The 22,650-nt window shown below is 55.0% G+C and overlaps 1 protein-coding gene across 4 annotated transcripts in view; it reads right to left on the reverse strand.

The window, feature by feature from the left end:
- The window catches only part of CDH22 (cadherin 22), a 67,375-nt gene that overhangs the window by 10,021 nt on the left and 34,704 nt on the right, over positions 1 to 22,650 (reverse strand). For all 4 annotated transcript variants that reach the window (XM_077873436.1, XM_077873435.1, XM_077873437.1 and 1 more), the window contains 4 exons: positions 20,477 to 20,730; positions 11,497 to 11,633; positions 719 to 840; positions 485 to 602 (listed from right to left, as the gene is read on the reverse strand). In XM_077873436.1, coding sequence (XP_077729562.1) covers positions 485 to 602; positions 719 to 840; positions 11,497 to 11,633; positions 20,477 to 20,730 — 631 coding nt within the window. The remainder of the gene's footprint in view (positions 1 to 484; positions 603 to 718; positions 841 to 11,496; positions 11,634 to 20,476; positions 20,731 to 22,650) is intronic.

Here is a 22,650-nt window from a genome sequence, read left to right on the forward strand (position 1 = left end):
CCTGGGTGGGCCCCTTTTCTCTTAAAGTCTCTGTTTTATCACAGGCAAAATAGGGGGAGGGGCAAGAAAACCACCTCCCAGGGCGGCTGTGAGGACGCAAAGGGAAACATGAGTGGGATACAGCACTTTTTAAATTGAAGGGTGGGAGTGAGTGCACGTGGCTTATTTCAATCTTCAGTTAGACCAGGGGCTCTTTCCATCCAGGACTCTGGCCCACCCACTCCTCATCTGTTCTTTCTCTGTATCTTTCCATTCTCTTCTCTTGGGGCGACCCCTCCCCACTCTGCCAACCCGCCCCCGGCCTGTTCTTCAGAGTTTGGCCAGTGGGCTAGGGAGCACCTTTAGCTTGATTTTCTGTTTGATCTTGAGCCCAACGCTGACCCTCTGGGGGTGCCTGGTCTCTCCACCTGTAATGTGGGAAGGGGAAGGGAGGCGAGGCCCTCCCTCCATGCCTCCTAGGTTTGGTGGTTCAGAGAAAACTCACCTTGGATGTCAAGCAGGGAGAAGTGAGGGTTGCTGGGAGCTTCAGGCACCAGGCGGAAATAGAAACGGTGCCCACCCTGAGGCTCATCTCTGTCCACAACGCTGATGGTCTGGATAAGCTAAAGGGTGAGGACAGAGCAGGGAGCTGATGTGAGGCCGAACCCACTCTAAACCCAGGTAGAGGGTGTCCTGGCCAGTCCTGGCAACAATCCCAGTCCCCAGCCCCTTCGTGTACCTGTCCTGGCTTGGCGTCCTCACACACAGCTGCCTCGTAGGGGGTGGCCAGCTCTGGGGGATTGTCGTTCACATCCAGGATTCGGATCCTGAGGGATGCCCGGGAGAGCTGGGCATGATTGTCTGCAGTGAGAGCACAGGAGCAGGGTGAGCGGTATCAAGTGTGAGATCGAGACAACCCCCCATCTGCCAGGAGGACAAGATGAGGCAGTGGGGTCACACTGAGAGATCTGTGGATTGATCCAGCAGGTAATAGGATCAGGACTGAGGACATTGGTCATGAATAGGTCACCACCACCACTGCTGTCACCATCACCACCATTCGCTCATTACTGTCATCATCACTGCTAGTGTCACTATCACCATCACCATCACAACCTCCACCACTATAATCCGCAGTGCCACCCAACACCATCATCACCACCATCCCTACCACTGCTACTTTCACCATCACTGTCACCAGTACTCTAACCACTACCCTCATTAACATTATCCTTGCACCTCTACCAACATAATTACCAGTACCACCATCACCAACTTTACCACTCTCACTGTCACCAACCTGTTAGCTTCACCATTAGACCATTACCATCATGACCATCACCATCAAAATGAGTGCATCACCACCACCCTATCCAAGGCACCACCACCTCATCTCTATGATCACAAACACCAAGGCCATAACTATCAGCGCCCTTACCACCACCATCATCACCATCCATGCGATCACTATCTCCACCACCATCACCATTACCAGCCCCACCCTTTCTACAGTTACCCCCGCCATAAACACCCATGGCACCATCACATTGGCACCCCTACTCCCACCTCTAGCGACACTGTCATCACCACTGCCATCAACCAACATCTCATCTTCAACATCCCATCACCACCGTGTGCACAGAACGCACCCGGAGCATCCCCACATCCATCATTTCAGGTATCCATGTGGAAATCCCGTGCTTTGGTTCAATTTATATCCCCACATTGCAGAAGAGAAACAAAGCATGAGAAACTTGAAAGAACTAGTCAGCTGGCAACTGGGTCTCTAGCCCCGCTGGCAGGGGCCTCTTTAGGGTGCAGTCTGGGAGCTTCCAAGCAGCCAGGAACCCTATGAGTTCTGGGGGGAGTGGGGCTGGTCGCCGCCTCTTTCTCTGAACTCAGGCCACTGCGGGCTGACTGCAGCTGCTCCTGTGTTGATAAAGAGAAATGGGATGGGGAGGCAGGTGCAGCCACCTCCGGGGGTCAGGGAAAGAGGGGGGCGAGTCCTTAATTAACACAGACCTCGACCCCTCTCTGGAGCTCCCCTTAGCCGGGGGCACCTTATCTTCTCGGCTCACCCAGATCTGCTGCTTCAGTGATTAGAGGGGGCTTTTCTGAGGGCGGGAGATTGGAGTCGTGACTGGGAATGCCGGGCAAGCCGTTATTTTTAAGAGCGTGTTGCCGGAGAACTTAAACAGGCAGAAGGTGGGTGCATTTGGGAGGAGGGGGGTGGGGAGGGTGAGGCCCGCTGCCAGGACCAGGCACCTCTTTCCTTGCTGAGCAGAGGGAGGGGCACAGGGGCCTGTGTGGCATGCAGAAGGGCGACCCCAGAGCAGGGCCAGCTCCTCCGAGGCTGAGACACTCTTGGGGGGCTGGGTCCACTCCTGGTGAGACCCCCACAGTTGAGCCATTCCTTTACCATCTGCTGGGCCTCTTCTACCTCCTTTTTTTTTTCTAATTTCTATCTTTATTGAGATAGAATTGACAACATTGTGTAAATTTAAGATTCACAATGTGATGATTTTAGACACATATTGTGAAATGTTTTCCACAATAAGGTTACTTAACACATCCTTCACCTCACATAATTACCTTTTTGTTGTTGTCCTGCCTCCTCTTTCATTATTTTATTTCCTATTTTTAGAGGGAAGGAGCAGAGGGAGTGGGAGAGAGGATCTTAAGCAGGTTCCCCACCCAGTGCAGAATCTAACATGGGGCTCGACCTCACAACCCGGAGATCATGACCGGAGCTGAAACCAAGAGTCAGATGCTTAACTGACTGAGCTACCCAGGTGCCACCCTACCTCCTCTTTTAAAATGTCACAGGTCACCTCTTGGGAAAGCCCCGAACCTTTTGGTGAGGCTGTGGATCCCAGGTCTCAGAGGTGGGGCAGCTGAGTGAGTAGTGAAGGGTGAGCCAAGTGCTCACTTGCAGAACTGATCCCGGGGACCCCCGAATTTAAGGCTGGCCTAGAACCCCCAGAGCCTGTGTGCCCATGACATCACAGCAGCTCCAGCCTGGCTATATATTACAATCGCTGGGGAAGCCTTTTAAACACAATGATGCCCAAGCTGAGGTTTTTAAATGGCTGTAGGAATCTAATGTGTGGCAAGGGTTGCCAACCACTGCTCCGGGGTGACTAGCAGGTGAGGGAGTCCGACCTATTATCTTACTTCTGGTGGACTTCCTCTAAACCCCTCCTGATCACACTTAGCAGCATTTGTGATCATTGCTAATAATTAATTCATAATTTTACCACCTTACATGTTTCTGGGAGTAAACAAAGACTCCATCAATTAATTAATCTTCACTTCTGTGCAGGACTTTTCAACTGATAACAAACTTTCTTATCTATGACCTCATTTGATCCTCAAAACAACCCGTAAAGGAGGCCTTGTTAAACCCATTTCATAAATGAGAAAACCGAGGCCCAGAGAGGGCCAGGGCCTTGCCCAGAGCCACAGGCAAGTCAGCATAGAGCTAGGTTGGCTCCTGGTTCTCCTGCCTCTAAGGCCATTGCTTTGGTCTAGATCCAAGGCCAGTAGGCCCTTCTGCCCCTGGATATCTGTCCATCCAGTACCGACTACTTCTCAGACCCAGGTCCAAGCTGACTCCCCCAACGCCCAGCAGCAGGTGCCCTCCCCCAGGGGGCTGGGTCCTTCATGGGTCCCAACCCCCCTCTTGGCATCTCAGTTCAGCTGACTGACATGCAAATTAGTTTAATTATTTCTTCTTCTAAAATAAATTATATTTTGCAGTAGCTGCAATATGTTGTGTCAGGCAAAATTGCATTCAATATTTTTAAACTAATTGATGCAGCCTTGAGGAAGGCTGATTGACAGCCCGGAGCTGAGCAGGCCTGCAGCCTTAACTGGTTCCTAGATGAAAATTAAATGTGCTCCAGCCTGGTGCTCCCTCTCTGAGCTAACTCACTAGGAATCGGGGAAGGTGGCAGGTGAAGCCCTGGGGGCCTGTGGGGCTGAGGAGGCTGGGCCATTCAGTAGGTGCCTCAGGAAGAGACTGGGATGGGGGCAGGAGAACTGCTGTGCACTGTGGACAGGTCTCCTACCCTCTCTGAGCCTTGGAGAAGTCCCTGATGTATAACGGATGGGATCAGACTGAGCCGTTTGGAGCTGAGACTTCTGGGTTTTGCTGACAATTATGAATTGAGTACCTCCTTTATGCCAAGGACATTACAATGAACAAGATCAACATGGTCTCTCAGTCTAGTGGCAGGGACAGACAGTACTCCAGACTGATAAGAGCTAAGAGATAAAGGTTCAGGAACGGGTGGGTGCAGGGATGTTTTCCCTGGAAAAAGTGACCTTTAGGCTGAGATCCAACTAGGAAGTAAGCAGGTGAAGGGGATGGGAGGGAAAGTGTGCCCCAGGGAATGGGAACAGCACGTGCAGACACCCTGGAGGAGCACAGAAGGCTGCAGATAATGAGACTTTGGATCCCTTCCAAGGAAGACCCCAGCCCTCAGCAAGTACACACCTGGAATCTGAACCAAACTGGGTTTGGATGGCTGGGGGCTACTGGGAAGGGACAAGGACATGGGGCTGGCCTGGTGACTCTGTTAAGGGTCCTCCTAGGAATGTGCTCCTTCCCAGAAAGACAGCAGCAAACACACACAGAGCATGTGCTGTGGGCCAGGGTCTGCACTGCCCCATTTCACCCTGTCAGCCATGGTGGGAGGTAGAGACGAGTGCTATTGACATTTTACTGAGGAGGAAACCGTTCAGAGAGGTAGCGAACTTGCCCAAGGTCTCGTTGGGGACGACCGATCAATCTGGGACTTGTGCCTGGCTCTGGTTCCAAAGGGGGAGTTTCTAATCATCAGATGGTACTGCCTTTCTTGCCATCTTTAGCTGTTGGAGTCCCACTTGCCCCATGTCCTAAACAAATGTCTCTGCTTCCTCTTGGAAGCTTTCCCTGATTGCCTTAGTTCTGGGCCATCAGAATATAAGCCCAAATCCTACATGGCCGCAGGCTTCCAGTCCTCTCCCTGGCCTTGACCCTCACCCCTCTCTTCAGCTCTGCTCCAAGTTTTGCTCTGTTCTCTCCTTCAGATCTGCGCCCAGATGCCTTCTCAGAGAGACCTCCCCTGATGACTTCTTTAAATGTGCCCCCTGCCATCCCGGCCTTCCCTACTTTCTCTCCGTGACACTTCCTAACCCCCTATATTTGTACTTACTTGCTCATCACCTGTCTCCCCCACTAGAAAGTAAGCAGGATTTCTATTTTGTTTACTGCTCTGTGGTGGCACATAGTAGGTGCTGCTTAAAAGATGGTCGAATGAATGGATGTCATTGTCCGTGGCATCCGTGACTATGCTGGGATACTGGGGAGGCCCCAGGAAGAGACCAAGACCTCCTGGGATGGACGGGTTGTGAGACTCACACCCCCTCCAGGGCCCCTCCATCTGGGAAGGAGTCAAGCTGTGACCCTGTTCTTGCCTCTCTTTGGACTAAGGTTTTCTCATCAGTAAAACAAATGGAGAGAGAGAGAGAGAGAGAGAGAGAGAGAGAGAAGCCCAGGGACAAGGAGGGGCAAGGGAGGTTTCAAGAGTGGGAGAAGTGGGGGAAGGAGAGAGGGACTGGCAGGGAATGGAGCGGGGAAGGAAGGAGGGTGGGGGGAGGGACAGAGCTTGGGGGAGCGTCTAGAAGGCATCGTCTTCCCACTCACTTCAGTGGGGGGTGGGCAGCAGAGCCAGACCCCCTTCCCAAGCTCCCCCAGCCCCTCCCCCTCCCGAGAGAATTAAATTGCATCCAAACACCAGGCTCTGATTAGAGCTGGCCAGCTGGGCAGGAAGATTTATCATCCCAATTACCCGCTGGCCAAGACAAGCAGGCAGGCCGGGGAGGGGGCTGGGTGAGCAAGTGGGGGTGTTCCAGGAGAGGGGTGTCAGGGCTGTTGAAAGTAGACTCCTTGCACCCCCTGCCCTGTCCTCACTCACCTTTAGCAGGAGAGAGAGGTTTGGGCACCTTTCTCTCTCTCTCTCTCTCTCTCTCTCTCTCTCTCTCTCTCTCTCTCTCTCGACTTTATCTCTTGAGCTACTCAGTGGAGATCTACCCAGTGGAGATTGGAGGCTTTGACCTTGTTGCGGGGGTGGGGGGGGCGGGAGAGGATGTGTAGTTCTCCAAAAGGTAAGGGAGGACTTCGGGGTGAATCAGGGGCTCTAGAAAGGGGGTGGGGTGGGAGAAAATTTTCCTTCCTAGGGCTGAGCTGGTCCTGATGTTCTGGGCTGTCCTCTGGAGACTCCAGGGACATGACAAAAACTTTTATTCCGGTCGGCATCTGTTAGGTCCTCAGGTGGCAAAGGATTCCGGGAGTTACCAAGAGGAGCCCAGGCCTGATTTACACACCTCTGGTGATGGGGAGTTCAGTGCCTCTCGAAGCAGCCCCTTCCATGCAGGGCTGTGCCAAGCCTCTTCCCCAGACGACACCACACTCCACTTCCCTGGTGATTTTTCCTGCCCACCCCCAGCTCATATCTAAGCCTGGGTCTTCCCAACAGCCTCCTATGTGTCCTCCTGCTCCAGGCCAGCACCCTCTGTTCACCCATGAGCCCGAGTGAACATTGGGACCGCACATCTGACCAAGTCACTCTTCTGCTTAAAGACCTGCATTGGCTCCCCGTTGTCTCCGCGAGATGCCTGACTCCTCAGAGGACATTCAAGGCCCTTCCTGTAGAAGCCCAGTGAACTTCTGCATGCTCACCTCACCTCGCCTGCTCCAGCCGTCCCCCAGCCCCAGCCTCCAGCCACACTCAGTCTCCCCGTTCTCAGAATGGCCAGTGGACTGCTGAGCTTCTGGGTCTTTCCGCTTAGAGCGTCCAAACCCCCTTTCCTCAGCCTTTGAGACCCAACTCAGATGTCTCCTCCTCTGGGAAGGATTTTTAGCTTTCTTCCCTCTGGTTGGGCAAGTCCCTCCCTGCTCCTCCTGTGTGCCCACTGTCCCCATCCACTCTGTGTTGTTCTTGATTGTTGACATGTCTCTCCCCCACCCACCCGTGAGCTCCGAGGTCGGTGGCCAATCCTTGTTCACCACCAGATCCCAGCACCCAGCCTGGACTGGGCAGTGGCGAGAGGCCCTCAGAAAACACTAACTGAGGGTAGATATGGGGGGGGGGGGGTTATCCTTGTAGCAACTGAGTACTCTATCTCTCACCCCACTGCAAGCCCTCACCCCCATTCCTATTGTCCTCCTAAGGAGCACTGGACTGAGAGTCATAAGGCCCTACTGCTGGATGTGGCCAGGGTGCCTTCCTTCCTTGGGCTGTCTCCCCAGCTATGAAGTGGGAGTGGGGGTGAGGGTAAGGGCTGGAGTCTATCGTCTCTGACATTCGTTCTCTCCTCGGATTCTTTCTCTGGCTATGAATAGCTCATACCGTGTCAGGAACCATGCTAGGCACTTCACATACACAGATTCTAACGTACATGCCATGTAGAAAGCTTTCAGTATGATGTCTGGCACATTGGAAGCCGCAGATAAATAGAAGCTGCTATTATTGTAAAGATATGGTAAAATTATTATCTTTTAAATTACGATCTTTACAGCCACCTAACACAGTGTCATTTTAGAGATGAGAAAAATAAGGCAATGAGAGGGGGAGTGACCTGACCAAGCTCACACAGCCGGGAACTGTGCAACTGGCACCAGTTCTCCGCCCCCCATGCCGTCCTGCTTTCCTAACTGGGTGGGTCAGTAACTTTATCCATTCATTCAGTAAATATTTACACACGCCTACTAAGTGCAAGGCCCCATATGTATAGTGCAGGTGCAGATGAGCCCCCACCCTCTTGGAAGGTACAGCTTCCTGGGGGAAAACAGATTAATTAAATACTCGCACAAATGCATATATAAATCATAATGCACGCTCCATGGTATGCAGAAAAAAACGGGGTGCTGTAAGATGTATTTGGCCTGGGGTGACCCAGATGGGGAAGCTTCTCGCTAATCTGGTTAACTCTTTGCTGTTTCTGGCAGCTAGAGAATGCCCCCTCCAGACCAGATTAGGGCCAGACGACCCTGGAGGAGGGGGCAGGATGCAGCCCCTGGCACCCCCAACCCAGCACTGGCCTTCCAGTCTGTACCCCCAGCTCTTTGAGGACTGTCCCTTTACAACTGCCCTTTCCACCGAAGGATTCAGACACAAATTGTACTTTAAATTCAATATCGGTCATTAATATTTCATGATTACAAAACGTTAAAGATAATGTCAGTGGAAGGAGCGTCTGCATGGGCAGAATGGATGACTCAGAAGTTCGGGGAGAGGGGAGCCGGCATACTAAGTGGCTCCAGAGTCTTTGAGGTAATCCAGTATGACAGCGGCGGCTCCCGACTGAGTGCAGCCTTCTCAAAGGTGCTCACCGAGCTCCGCCACTGTGTATAAATATTTCCCCTCTGATTCTTGTCACCTCGTGTTTGTTACGCCCGGAGCAGGTGGGGCCACCATGACCCCACCAGCATCCTCTGTTTCTCCTGGAGCAGGTGGGGCCACCGTGACCCCACCGGCATCCTCTGTTTCTCCTGGAGCAGGTGGGGCCACTGTGACCCCACTGGCATCCCCTGTTTCTGAGGAAGCCAAAGGGATGCTTCAGCAGGAGGTCACGGGCAGGCAGACCCACTGGCATTACACTTGGAGCTCAGGTTGGCTGCTGGGAAGCAGAAGGTCTGGGGGTGGAACCCTAGCCCTGCCTGGATTTGCTCTGTGATCTTGGAACCATCGCTGTTCCTCCCTGAGCCTTTATTTCCTCGTCTGTAAACTGGGGATCATAATTTTGCCCTTGTCTCACAGAGATGGTGGGAAGCTGGAGTGGGTGTATTATTTGTGACACTCCTGGACTGGTGCCTGGCACCAAAGAAACATGACTCGAGGGGCATCCAGGTGAGAGCCGGGCTTCGGAGTCAGACAGGCTGGGGCTGGGAATCTGGACAAATGACTTCACCTCTCATCCATACAGTGGGGATGAGGCCAGAACCGGCACCTCTTAGGTGGGAAGGTACAACGAGCGAGCGCATCACACTGTAAAATGCCTTGCGCAGAGTAGGTTCTTAAGTCAAGTGCACAGAGTCAGGATCAATAGATACCACTAATTGAGCACTTATTAAGTACTAGGCAAGTTCTTTCCATGCATGATCCTATTGAATCCTCCCACTAGGTCTGTGAAGTGGGAGCCATTCATTTTCTCATTGATTAATACCTGGTGAGGGTTGGGCAGGGGTTGTTGATTGCAGCTCGGAGGGCGGGGGGAGCGGAGGGGGGGGTTGTCTCTAGCCCAGTGATCAGTCTCCTTTCTGAGCCTCATCATCCCCATGGCCGGTTGCTAGGCACCGGTGGGTGGGAGAGGGGCGGGGCTCAGATTGCTGAGAGTATCAGGAAAAGGGAGCTAGGTGGTAATGCCCAGGAAGGAACCAGGCAGACTTGCTCCAAATCCCAGCTCGGCCACCGCACATCCTCGGGCAAGTTTCCTCTCTGAACCTCGATCTTCCCATCAGCAAAGTGGGTGCTGATCAGTTACTGATCATACTTCAATAAAAGTCCACACTAGGAAGCATCTAGCCCAGAATACGTATGAGGCAAACACTGTAAAATGTTTGTGGGAGAGTCCCCTCCACATTCTTTCTTCTGTGAAATGGCAGCATTACAGGCTTTGTATGCCACTCTGGCTGCTCGCTGAAAAGAGACCCACTGGGCAGCAGCACAATGCTTAACTCAAGAGTGGGACGTCAGGCAGTGTGACAGGCTGTGGGGGGAGATGTATCTGTGGGCAGAGAGAGGCGGCGGCTCTGCCCAGCAGCCAGGCCAGTCCCCCTGGCTGCCCAGGGAGCAAGTTCAGGGAGGTAAGGAGGGGGAGCTCTCCTCCCCCCCAGTCCAGCCGCCACTTCCTCTCCAGCCACCTTTGTTACCTTCCTTTCATGCGGTGGAGGAGTGGATTCAAAGGCTCCAGAGCAGCAGGCACTGAGGTTTGAGCCAGCTTTGTATTTTCTTTTAAACTGAAGTTGAAAGAGACGAAGGGAACTTCAGCCTAGGGACTTCCTTGGCCCACGGGCCGGTGGGGCCTGCAAAGTGGGAGGGCACCAGCAGGGGGAAGAGTGGTAAGGCTGTCAGGGGGCTCACAGAGCCAGGAGGGGCTTGGGGCCCGAAGTGCGGAGTGCAGGAGTGTGTGCAGGGGCAAGTTTGAAAGTCACCCACCCACCCACCGGAGGCTCGGAGGCTCAGAGGCTCAGAGGCTCTTCGAGTCTCTCTGTTGTCATGGCTGCTTACTGGCAGCTCTGTTGGCTCCTGGACCTTGAGAGCTGTTGGGGGGTGGTGCGGGGGTGGAGGGCTTGGAGACCAGGTCCAGGCAGTATTGCTCTGGTTTTGGAGGAGTCCTGGAACAGCCCTCTCCCCTCTTCTGGGACTCTGTGAACCCCTGTGGTCTTAGTTCCTCACCTCCATGGCCTTACTTATCTGGACCCCATACACAGGCCGCCCCCCCTTTCTCTTGCAGCTCACACTGTGCCAGTGGCACCAAACTGCCTGTGGGCACACGCACGTGCACACACACACACACACACACACACTCTTCCAGAAAGCCAGGTCAAGCTCCTTGAAGTAGTCCCGGACCCCTCTCCATCTCTTCTCTCCATGCCTGTCATTCCATCAGAAAGTCCCAGGGTGCCATTTTCAGCCCGTCTCCCAAAGCTGACCACATGTCACCTATCGCCCTGCACCAGGCCACTGTCTCATTTTCCTGCCACTGTCACACTTAACTTCCACTTGAGCCCCTGCTTCTCCCCTCACCCCCCAAATGGCCTATTCTCATGCAGCAGCCAGAGGTATCCTGTCCCTCCTCAGTTCAAATGGCGCCCCTGTCCTGTGATTCCAACCGTATTCAGAGTAACGCCCAAAGAACTTGCAATGGCTGATCACTCTGCCCCTTGCCAACCACGCTGGTTTCCTCGCTATTCCACCAATATGCTGGACAAACTACCACCTCAGGGCCTTTGCACTGGCTGTTCTCTGTTTAGAACACTCTTCCCTCACACATGGGCATGACTCTCTCACTTTCCCAAGGTCTCTGTTGAAACGTCTCCTTCTCAGAGAGGCCTCCTAAGAGGAACAACACCCTTGTCTTTCCAAACCCCTTCTCTGGCTTTCTTCTTCTTCCCTGGTTTATTATCACTAGCATTTCACATCCTCTGACATGTGTACACCTGTTTGCTGACAGTCTAGCGCTCCTCCACAAAGACAGGAGCTTTTTTGTCTTGTTCAAGGCGGCATCCTCAGCTGCTAAAAACAGGGCTTCGTATGCAGTGGGTGCTCAATAAATGCTGAGGGAAGAAAGCCAGCTTCACGACCAGCTCTCGCCTTTTGGCTTGGGATCCTGCCCAGGTTCTTTGCTCCAACTCCCGGGCTTCTGCCTCCCGCAACCCGGCCACCTGGCCACCTGTGCCGGCTTCTTCCTCTTCGCCCCGCCCCCTCGGCCTTCGCCCCGCCCCCGACATTCGCCCCGCCCCCGGCTCACCCGCCTCCATGGCCAGCACCGTGATGTTGTGCCAGCCGGCCGTCTCGCGGTCCAGCCCCTTGCCCGTCACGATGGCGCCCGTGTCCGCATCGATATCAAAGATCTGGTCCAAATCCGAGTCGCGGTCGATGGCATACCTGAGGGAGGCAGGGCGGGGCTGATTGAAGGCGCCCTGGCGCCAGGTGGAGCCCAAGCCCAGGTCCACTACCTCCACCCCCCCGCCCCGCCCCCCACCCCCGCCTCTAAAAGAGGGACCACCTGCCTGGGAGACGCCAGGAGCAGAGAACCCCCTTCCAGGAGAGGAGGGGTGGAAAGGGATCTGGGTTTGCATCTCTGCCGCACCGGTACCTGCTGTGCGACCCCGGGCCGCCCTCAACCTTTCTGAGCCTCGGTTTCCTCAGCTGGGTAATGGGGCTAGTCATTTGCACCCCTCGGTTGTGAGGGCTGGAAGTGGGCAAAGTCCCTGGCACGGAGCTAGCCGTCACTGTATATCCGATTCTTCTCTTTCCTAAGAGGCGACCCTAGCACGGGGCTTGGGAAGGGGGGGGTCGGCACGGGTGGGGGAACAGAGGTGCAAAGGATCGTTCGGAGAAGGGCGGGCAGGAATCCTCCCGAGAAGGGCAGCCGGTGCCCACCGCGCAGCCCCGAGAAGCAGGTGGAGTGCGGCGGCGGGGCGCGCGATTCGGGGCTGGGCCGGGTCCCGGGGGGCGAGGGGAACCGGAGCGGGAGGGAGGCGGGGGGCGCGCAGGCCGCAGCCGGGCCACGGGCGGAGCCAGCGCGGCCGAGGGCTCGGGGACGGCCGCGGCCCCTCCCCGCCTGCGCAGCACGCGCGAGCTAATCTGCGGCTTTTCAGTTGCCGCGTGAAAAAGCCCTTTGTTCCGCCTCCTTCCCGGGCCTTTGTGCGGCGGCTCCGGGCCTGAAAGGCCTGTGTCCAACACATGTCTCGGGCGGCGGCCCAGGGAGGCCCCGCGGCTCCGGCCGCCGCTTCCCTGCGCTGATAACGCGGGCGGGGGCGCCGCGGGGCTGCGCGGCCCACAAAGGCCTCGAACGCCAAGCAAGGGCGCATTGTGCGGCGAGGACAAAGACGCTTGGCCGGGCGGGGCTCACCCTGAGCCATCCGGCCCCTCCCACACGGAGGAAGGGGACCCTCTCCGCAACTCCCAGAGGGGGAAACTGAGGCCCAAGGAGGCGAGGGCACCAGAAACGCCCCCTGCGGGAGGCTCAAAGCCCCGAAGCGACCCCCTAGTGGGGCTTAGCTGCATTACAACTTCCCCGGGGCCTCAGTTCCCCCATCTGTTGAATGGGAATGATGACACTCACTGGGACTGCCCGGGGCCTTTGCGTAGTCAGCGCGCTGCTGCGTTTGAATCCTAGGCTACCGCCTCTCCCTGTGTGACCCTGGACAAGTCACTGGAGCTCCCTGGCCTCTGCTTATCTGGAAAAGGGGGTGATCTATACTCACCTCACTCTGCTATGGGTTAGAGGAACTAATTCATAAGACGGGGCATAGGCACAGGTGACATCCCTTATTTTCATGGTTACTGGGGTCCAGGTGAAGGTGGTGAAGGCTGTGACAAACTATAAAGGGCCGTACTATGGTATAGTAGGCATTTACAGCCCGTCTCCCAAGACCCCATCAACTCTCCTTCCCATCCCTGAGCTGCCAAGCCCACATCCTCCTTGCCCCTGACCCTCCTGAGTCCTCCTGACCTGGGTGAAAGTATATGGGGGAACTTCAAACCCAAGATGATATACTTCCTTCCGCTAGTACAGCACTTAATAGTTTATAGTCTGCTTTTCCCTTAGCCATCCCCGCATGCATTCCTTTATGCCTAGACATTAACTGAGTGCCTTCTCTGTGCTGCTCTGTGCTAGGTCCTGGGGACAAAAGGGCAAATGAAACAGATGAGGTCCCTGCCTGGCATCCTATGAAGCTGATGGGATCTCCCCAGTTTTGCAGATAAGAACACTGAGGCTCAGAGAGGAAACTTGCCAAGCTTTGACTGCCAAGTATGGTTGAGCAGGTTGTGTCCTGCACAAAGGAGCGAAGTGGGGTTAAAGTCTAACCAGCGTTCCACTTGCCAAGCCATGTGTCCTAGCAGAGGGGGTATCTTCTCAAAAAGGGATCTTTTTATTTATGCAAAGATGCCGTGTGGGTTAGTGATGACCCTGCTCAAAATTGCACAGGGACTGTCACAGAATTGGAATTTGTACCCAAATTTAGGACTCTCCACCCAGAGTTCTTTTTAGCTCACTGCACCACCCAACGCTGCAAAGCACGGAACCTCAGGTCCTGTTTGCCCCCAGGCTGGCCTTGTCAGATGTTTGGGTCCAGAGGAGGTAGAACCAGACTCTGAGCGTCAGCTCAGCTGGGAGGAACCTCCTTCTGATTTTACTGGTGGGAGAACAGAGTCCAGGAGAGAGCCAGGGCCTGACACCGCCCAGGGCTCCTGACCACTGGGGTCAGGACTGGGCAGGAGGCAGGGCTGCTGGGAGGATGCCTACCGCCTTCTCGCTTCTCCCGCTTCTCCCATTCCTGCTTAGATCTCCCTCCTCTTTTCTCTCCTTCCCATTTTTCTCTTTTGTTCCCTCCTGGAGGGGAAGGGGGAGGGTGGAATCTAAGTGGAGGCAGCTGTTCCCAAGGCCATGGGGCGGGCGGGAGAGACCTGCCATTAACCGGCAAAAGACTTGGGGCTGCAGGTCAGTGTGGCTGGCTGAGCCCAGGTGGTTTTGTTCCAGCTCAGGAAGCCAGCCAGTGAGTGGGAGGGAGGGCTGGAGGGGCTCGGCATGAGGCAAGGAGCTCTGCCGAGGCCTCGCAAATATGGGGGGGGGGGTGGCGGGAGAGGGGGGGGCTTATGGACCTCACGTGTATGTACACGAGTTGTATGTCTGGTCTGTGTTGTGGGTGGAAAGTGTGTGTGTGTGTGTGTGTGTGTGTGTGTGTCCTGAATATATGAGCGGTGTGCATGTGTGTCTGTGTGTGTGTGATATGGCTTTGCTGTTGGAAAAGCTAAGGCTCAAGAGGCAGCTGCTTAGCCCTGGGTGTGGATCCAAGTCCACGATGCCCCTTACAAGTCACTTCAATCTTTGAACTTTAATTTGGAGCAAAATGGAGATGATAATCCTACCTTGCAAGTTGCTGGGAGGATTAAATGCCTAGCTTCGGGATAAGGTGCCTAGCTGAGCTCCTGGAAGATTACTCCATGAGAGAGAACGATTGTTATTCTAATTATTATTCAGAACCGTCTAGCAATGGGTACACAGGAGTCCCTCCAACTAGTGTGTGGTCAGTGTTCCCCGAGGGTGGGAGGGCCTATATTCGGACCGGGAGTATCGGGGTATCGCCAGCAGGCTGAGAAGGGTGGGAGGCAGCTGTGGGTCTAGAAGAAGGTCCTGCTCCTCATTCAGTCAGCCGGGACCTGGATGGCAGAGAGCTGAACCAGAGCAGGTGTGGGAGGAGGAGTGGATCGAGAGAGCATGGGTAGGTGTTAGCTAGTGTGTTGTGTGTGTGTGTGTGCCTGTGCACCGTGCAAGGGAGGCCCTGGAATGGTGGTCAGGAGTGTGGAACTGGTGGCCATCTGCCTAGGTTTGAAACCTAGCTGTGTGACCTTGGGTAAATCACTTAATCTTGGTTCCTCCGTTTCCTCCTCCTCTTAAAAATGAAGACAAGAACAATACCTTATTGAGTGGCTGTGAGGGTCAGACAATAGCCTCTGGTAAAACACTTCTAGCAGCACTGGGTACCTGCCACATGACCTATGGATTAGCTTAGGTTTGTGCCAGGCCTGCAGAAGGGCTTTAACATGCATGAGCTCCTCCAATCTTCCCAGGCACTGTTATCACCCCCATTTCATAGATGAGGAAACTAGGCTAAGAGAAGCCAGGTGCCTGCCTCACCCTGGGTCACAAGGGCCAATTAGTGGCAGAGCCCCATTCCCAGCCCACATCTGCGCAGGACCTCGTGTCTAAGGGCACCCTCCTAAGGGCCAGACAGGCACAGCTGCAGACACAAAGCACACACTCCAACAGCACAAAATGCTGCTGTGGCCAGGGTTAGGTGGGGGATGTGGGGAGGGTACTACTTCCTGGCCTGGGCGTGCATTACGTAGCATGGTTTTCCCCCACACAAATGTGTGCAAACAGCATGCACACAGGCACGATAAACATAAGAGGCAGCAGGCTCGTGTGTGTGCAGGCTTCCCAGGGTCCAGGTACATATGTGCACAGCAGGCTGAATGCTGCAGCCCCTACCAGAGCTACTAGACAGAGAATCTCTTCAGATGCAGAAGGGGCTCCCCTACCCACCCCCAGGGATTCCTCTCTGCTCACCTGGCCCTCCCCAGTCTGTGACTTTCTCCTGCACCTGCCCCTCCTCCCCCTTAAGACACACACTTAAAGCCCAAGCATGATACTTGGGAATTTGTATGTAGTTAGTGCTGATCGAAGAATGAAGGGCAGAAATGAGTGTCCAGGCCATAAAGGAAAAGAGTACTGTCCATTTCCTGAGGGCCTATGATGTGCCAAACAAGCCTCTGCTCCAGCCCTGGGAGCACTGAACACAGAACCTAGTAGAACACAGTAGACATTTAATACCTATTTTTTGAATAAATGAATGCGGCGGGTACCATCACGATGCCCATTTTAGAGACAGGAAAACTGAGGCTTGCAGTGGGTCCAGTGATTTTTCCCATGGTTCTACAACTGAGCTGGGATTCTGACCCAGGTCTTTGATTCCAGAGCCCATGTCCTTTCTGCTGCGCCTCACTGTGGAGTGCTGGGAGGAAATGAGGTATTTGCTCCCTCTGGTCCAGTGTGGGCTTTTGCTGGTTCTGATGTTTGAAGAAGACTCACCAGGGTGTAGAGCTATGCAGGGCTGATCAAGAGCCTGACTATCTGCAAGGCTGCCTAACCCAGAGATGGGCCTGTCCTGAGCACTCTCCTCCCTCCCTGCAAAGCTTCCAAGGCTCCCCATTGCCTAAGTATAGAGTCTCACTTCTCCACCTGACATTCAAGGTCCTTCCCAGCCTGGCCCAAGTGCCACTCTGTCCTCATCTCTGCCCACCCTGACATGAGCTCATCCAGGGCACCATCCTGCTGCTCAACTAACTTCCATGCCTCTGTTCCTGCTTCCCGGCCCCCAGCATCACTCCAGCCAGGAGCATCCTCTCCCCCTTCCAACCTCACCTCTTCAGCCTTGCTCAGGGGCCACCTGGGGAAGCCTGGGCTCATTCCCTTCCATGTACCCCTGCACTGAGCACTTGCCCCTCCATGGAGCTCCGTGCTCCCCAAGCCCTGGCCTCACCCCAAGACCCCTCAGACTTAAACATGTCACTAGAAGCCTTCACATGGAGGCCTAGCCTTCCTGTGGGCCTATGTCTGATTCATCTCTGTGCCTTATGCACAGGGGAGGACACCTAGCCACAGAGAGTAAGAAGCAGGGATAAAATAACACGAGGCTGAACTCAAGCAGACAATAATGGGTTAAAGCACTCCTCCCCTTTCAAGCTGAATAACACTGGGAGAGTCACTTCTCTCTGACCCTCAGTGTCTTCGATCTGTAAACTGGGTATGCAACAAGATGAGGCACTTTCCACTCTCCCCAGTGCAGGAACTCAGAAAAACTGCTCTGTATATCTGCATCTCTGTATTTCCCAGGTGCCTAGTGTGTTAGGCAAAATCTCCCAGGATACCACTTTACTTCTTCATCTCCGGGATCACACCAAGTTGCCCCATGCCTCAGGACCTTTGCACTTGCTGTTCCCTCTACCTGGAGTCCTCTTCCTCACATCTTTGCAGGTTGGGTCTCACTTTATCATTCTGGTCTCAGAATGATTCTCCTTGACTACTCATTCCATAGTAGCCCCTGTGGCCCCCATCCTCCTTATCCTATTGCCCTCTTTATCTCCCTCATAGCTCTTATCAGCAATTATTTGTGTCTACAAATGTTTTACTGCTCGTTGACTTTTCCTCTCCCAGGAGAAGGCCAACTCTCTGTGGGCAGGGATGAGGTCTTATCACGTTCCCCCCTGGACTCCATGGGTAGGTGGTGACTGAGTCCACAACTATAGAACTCGGGAGCCTGGATACAAACTAGGCTCCGGGCAGCACATGTGCCTGGTGAGGAGCCCTTCGGCCTCAGCGGCCTCAGCGGCCCCTCCCTGCCCCTCCCTGGCCTCTTTGAGGCTGTCCCTTTGTGCTCATCCCCAGTTCTGTCTTTGGCTGAGTCATCTCCTCATCCCGGGGCCTGGCTCAGGGCCTGGCACGAGGAGGAGTTGGGTAAATGTTTGTGGTGGTAAATTGGCCCTGTCTCAAGCTCCTCACTGCCTCCACATCTGAGGAGCCCCAGGGTAGGGGCCAGCCAAGAGAGATGAAAGGAGGTGAGAAGCTGGTTTCAAAGTTGGCCCTTTCAGTGCAGATAAAAGCCGGTGGGAAGGGAAGTCAACAGAGGGAGGAGGGAGAAGACTGAGATGGGCTGTGAAAGCGACATTGCAGGGGAGGGGAGGCGGGCAGATGGGGGAGCACTAGCCTGGAGGCAAGGACTCAGCTCCTACCTTTGGCTCTCCACTGCCAGAGAGAGCCCAGGGTCGCCTCCTCCCCTCTCTGGGGGCCTCCTCCCCTCTCTGGGCATTGGCTTCCTCACACACAGGGTGATAATCCCAGAGTGAGCAGAGAGCCCAGGCTAGGGGGCTGCTCCCGGACTGCCTGACAGCCTGAGCAGACAGGCAGCGGAGGAGCTCAGAGGCGGCAGGCAAGACGGTTTAGGCTGTGAGGAGGACAGAGGCAGCCCCAGGCCCTCCAGCCCTCCGGCCTGAGTCTGAGCAACTTGGCCTGCCCTTGAGGCCCGTTGGACTTCATTTTTGCTGTCTCATCTCCCTCAGTCCACTGTAGCCATCAGGGTCTGCTCGTCCCCAGGCACATCTACCTCTGCCTCCATATGTCTGCACAAGCTGTTCCTCTGCCTGGAATGTCCTTCACCTCGTATTTACACCTGACCATACCCAGGTACCAGCTCAATTCATTTCCTGCCTCCTCCAGGAAGTCTTTTAAGACCCTTGAGGGTAACTCCTAGTCTGGGAGTCCGTAGGGAGTTAGGCAGGATGGCATCTCTCTGTTCTCACCCATGTAAGATTGCTCAGGCTGTGCACTGTACAACTCAGAGAACCATCCACCTAGATGATGAGGGGAATGTTACCCACCTGGAACTGTAAAAAAGAGATCCTCAAATTAACTTCCCTTCTCCCTTTCTTCAATGCTCAGCACAGAGCCTGGCACACAGCTGGTTCTGGGATTACTTACTGATTACGTACAGGGGTTTCGGAGAGAAAGCAGGAGCTTAGGAATCTCCTTCCCGTCCATCCAGCAATGGCCATGCCCCCGTCCCTGACCCCCTCTGGATCATTTCTGCTACAACCCTTCTTCCCTTCTCTTCTACCTGACCTTATTCCAACTTGGGCCACAGTCTGGGACCTCCCACCCCGCTACAGTCCCCAAACCCCTCCAGGGACAGGGACAGAACTGCAGCATCCCCTCCCCTCTGCCCATCTGCCTCCCTCCCTGCCCACCCTTCTCTCTCTCCACGTCTGTTTCTCTTTCTTTCCCTTTCTGGCTCTCCCAGCAAATCTCCTCCGTCTCCACATTGTCAGGTAGGTCCTCTGCCTCTTTTAGTTCCTCTCACCCTCTTTCCACTGGCTACCCCCTCTCTCTGACCTCCTCCTCTCATTGTGGATCTGTCCCCCTGCGTCTGAGTCTCTCTCTCTTTCCTCTGCCTTTACATTTCATTCACTCCCCAGGGCAGTCAGCTAATGTCTATGCGTGCAGGGCATTGTTACGCCCTGAAGGTAAAGGGATAAGCGCACAGAATTCCCTGCCCTCAAGTGGCTTATCTTGTAGCGAGAGACACACAAAGTAGTCGGAAAATGAGGTAGTGGTAGTGTGTGAGATGGTGACGAAGGCTACTGAGCACAGAGTAACTTGAGGAAAGAGGATGTGAAGGGTTGGGGCTGGGGGTTGGGTTGGAGTTGAAGTTTTAGAAAAAGTGGTTCAGGAAGGTCTCACTGAGGTGATTCTTGAGCAAAGGACTGGAGGAATGGAGAGGAACAAAGGCAGGGATATTAGGGAGGGGAGGGGCAGGGAACAGCAGTTGCAAAGGCCCTGAGGTGGAGTGAGCTTGGAGCACCTGCAGAGCAGTGAGGACAGTGTGGCTGAGCAGAGTGAACTAGAAAGGAGGGACGGTCTGAGGCTACAGTGAGGCCAGATCTCATGGGCCTGGGGGCCACCGTGGGAGCTTGGTCTTTTATTCTGAGCCAGATGCCTCTGGCGGGCTCTGAGCCGAGGAGGGCCATGCTCTGATTTCTGTTTAGACTGGATCAGCCAGGCCCTGGGGTCAGTTCTAGATTAAAGAGGGGTGGGGCAGAAACTGGGAGGTCAGTGGGGGTTGGGGGCAGTGCAGGAATCAGGGTCAGAGAAGATGGTGGCCTGCACCCCGAGGGTCGAGGGTCGCAGGGTGAGTGGAGAGAGGTGCTTGGATTCTGGATTCGCTGATAGACTGGAGGGAGGTGTGGGAGAGAGACAGGAGGCAGGGTGTCTCCAATATTTTAGATTTGAACAACTGGAAGACTAGGGTCCTCGTTTGGGGGTGGAGCCACCTGGAGCTCAGTTCGGAATGCGGTGAGCAGCTGCTGAGACGTCGGGGTGGGCGAGAGAGTGAAATTGGGGGTCAGAGGCCTAGGGATGGACAGGCTGAGGGCACGAGGGCGCCAGCGTGGGCAGAGGAGGACCGGGGGCTGAGCCCTGTTCCCCCTGCTCCGTCTGGCAGACCTGGGTCTCCCTCCTTGTCCGGAGTCCCCTGACTCTGTTTCCTTTGTCTCGGAGCCGCGCCTCCGTGTCCATCCCCCCGCCCCTCCCCCTCTGCCCGCAGTCTGGCCGCGGGGGCGGGGGCGGGTTAGCAGGCAGCAGGCGTGGCCCCGGGCGGGGGTCTCACCGGACGGGCCGGTTGGCGGCGTCGGGGTCCCGCGCCGTCACCACGCCGACCAGGGAGCCCACCTGCGCGTCCTCCTGCACCTCCAGGAGGCCGGAGGGCGGCCGGAACTCGGGGGGCTCGTCCACGTCGGTCACGGCCACGCGCACGATCGCCTGGTCGCGGAACGTGCCCAGGTCAGCGAAGCGGGGGTCCACGAACTTGTTGAGGGCCTCCAGCACCACGGTGTGCACCGGCTGGGACTCGAAGTCCAGGCGCTGCGGGGAGGGGGCAGAGGGCGGGTGGGTGAGTGGGCCGGGTGGGCCCACAGGGGGCGGGAGACCCCAGGTCACGCTCACTCTGCGTTGGGGCGCCCGGGACCTGGCCGTTGGGAGACCCAGACCAACCCTCCCGGTTGCAGGTGGACCAAGGGAGACTGCGAGGGAGTTAGTCCTGCCAAGGGAACACGGTGCATTAGGGCTAAAGGGCGCTGACACACCGCCCCCAGCGCAGTACGTGGGGGCATTTCATGCATTTATTAATTCACGGAGCACTTACTGTGCGCCAGTGCTTTAGATACATTAACTCATCTAATCTTAACATCACTAAGAGGCCTGTATTGTGATTATCTCATATTATACAGGAGGAAAATTTGTACTTTCGCCCAAGGTCACTTAGCAGTCAGGTACTGGCAGAGGCAGGGTTCAAATCCAGACAGTGCTGCTCTCAAGTCCTGGCCTTTAACCCCAGAGGAGGAAAGCGCACTGGATCTGTGCTGACTAGCTGTGTGTGTGTGGGTAATCTATTCAGCCTCTCTGGGCCTCGGGTTGTGAGGGTTAAGGAGACATTTCTCAGTGGTCCGTAGGCGGCAGCAACTAATGTTGAGTTGAGCCTGATAAGCCAGGCTGCCTTAGAGCTTTCCTTGGAAATCTGGCTAAACCCATGCTGAGCCTGGCTTCTCATCAGGGAGTGCTAATGGGTGACCTTCTGATGAATGAGCTCCTTGGCTGTGTGTTGGCTCCGGCCTTCTAGAGACAACTCCTCATAGCAAAGGGAACCAGCAGTGGTGGGCTCAGGCGCCTCTGTCCAGTGAGGGGAGCTATCTGAGTGGCCAAGGTGACCTTGCTAGAGACCTGCCCTGTGCGTAGAGACCCCTGCCTTTTGTCTCAGAATCTCCCACCCCCACCTTCTTGAGCAGCAAACACGGCCACCTCCTTCCTCCATCCTGTTGCCTGGGAAAAATCAAGATGCAGGGAGGCAGGCCGGAGCCCGGCCTGTGAGTGAGCGATGGGCTCTGGAGCCAGGTCATCAATCAGGCATAGGCTCTGCTCCCCGAGCCAGCTCGCCTCCACCGAGACACCTCAGGCGCCACTGGGGTGGCTGGGAGGGGCATGAGATGGAAGCAGGGAGGCAGGGGCAGCCTGGAGAGGAGAGCAAATGCAGAGGCTGGGCTTGGAGCATGATTCTGCTGCTCTGTGATGCTGGGCCCCATCTGTGAAATGGGCTTATCTTCCAGAGAGGACAAATGGATCTCAGAAAACTGAAAGACATGTCAATGCCTAAAAGGGTAGATTCTGGAGCCAGACTGCCCCAGACTCATAACCCTACTCTGTTCTGCAAGATGCATGACATTGGATGCGAATTGTTGAATTTCCATGGCCTCAGTTTCTCATCTATAAAATGGGCAATGATGGTACCTCAGAGGGCTGTTGTAGGGATCGATTAAGTTAATACATGAAAAGCAGTTGAAGGGTGCCTAGCATGTAGTATACACTTTATAAGTAATAGCTATTATATTTTAATCTACAGCAGTTGAGCATCTGCCTTCGGCTCAGGTTGTGATCCCAAGGTCCTGGGATTGAGTCCTGCATCGGGCTCACCAGAGAGAGCCTGTTTCTCCCTCTGCCTATGTCTCTGCCTCTTTGTCTCTCATGAATAAATAAACAAAATCTTAAAAAACAACAATAACTGGGAGTTTTCTCTCTTTTCAAACCTTCTGGTCCAGCTAGAGAGCAGGTCATTATGTGAGGATTGAGTGAATGAAGGGCTGGAGGGGGGCAGATGTTGCTGTGGGTCCCAGAAGGCAAGGCCCAGGCTGATGGGAGCTGATTTGGGGAGACTTATTCTGGCTGAATGGCAGGAGACATAGCTGCACAATGGCAGGGAGTGAGCATCCCATCCTGGAGGTGTACAGAGGC

This window comes from Canis aureus, chromosome 26, assembly GCF_053574225.1.
Source record: "Canis aureus isolate CA01 chromosome 26, VMU_Caureus_v.1.0, whole genome shotgun sequence".
NCBI classification, from domain to species: domain Eukaryota; kingdom Metazoa; phylum Chordata; class Mammalia; order Carnivora; family Canidae; genus Canis; species Canis aureus.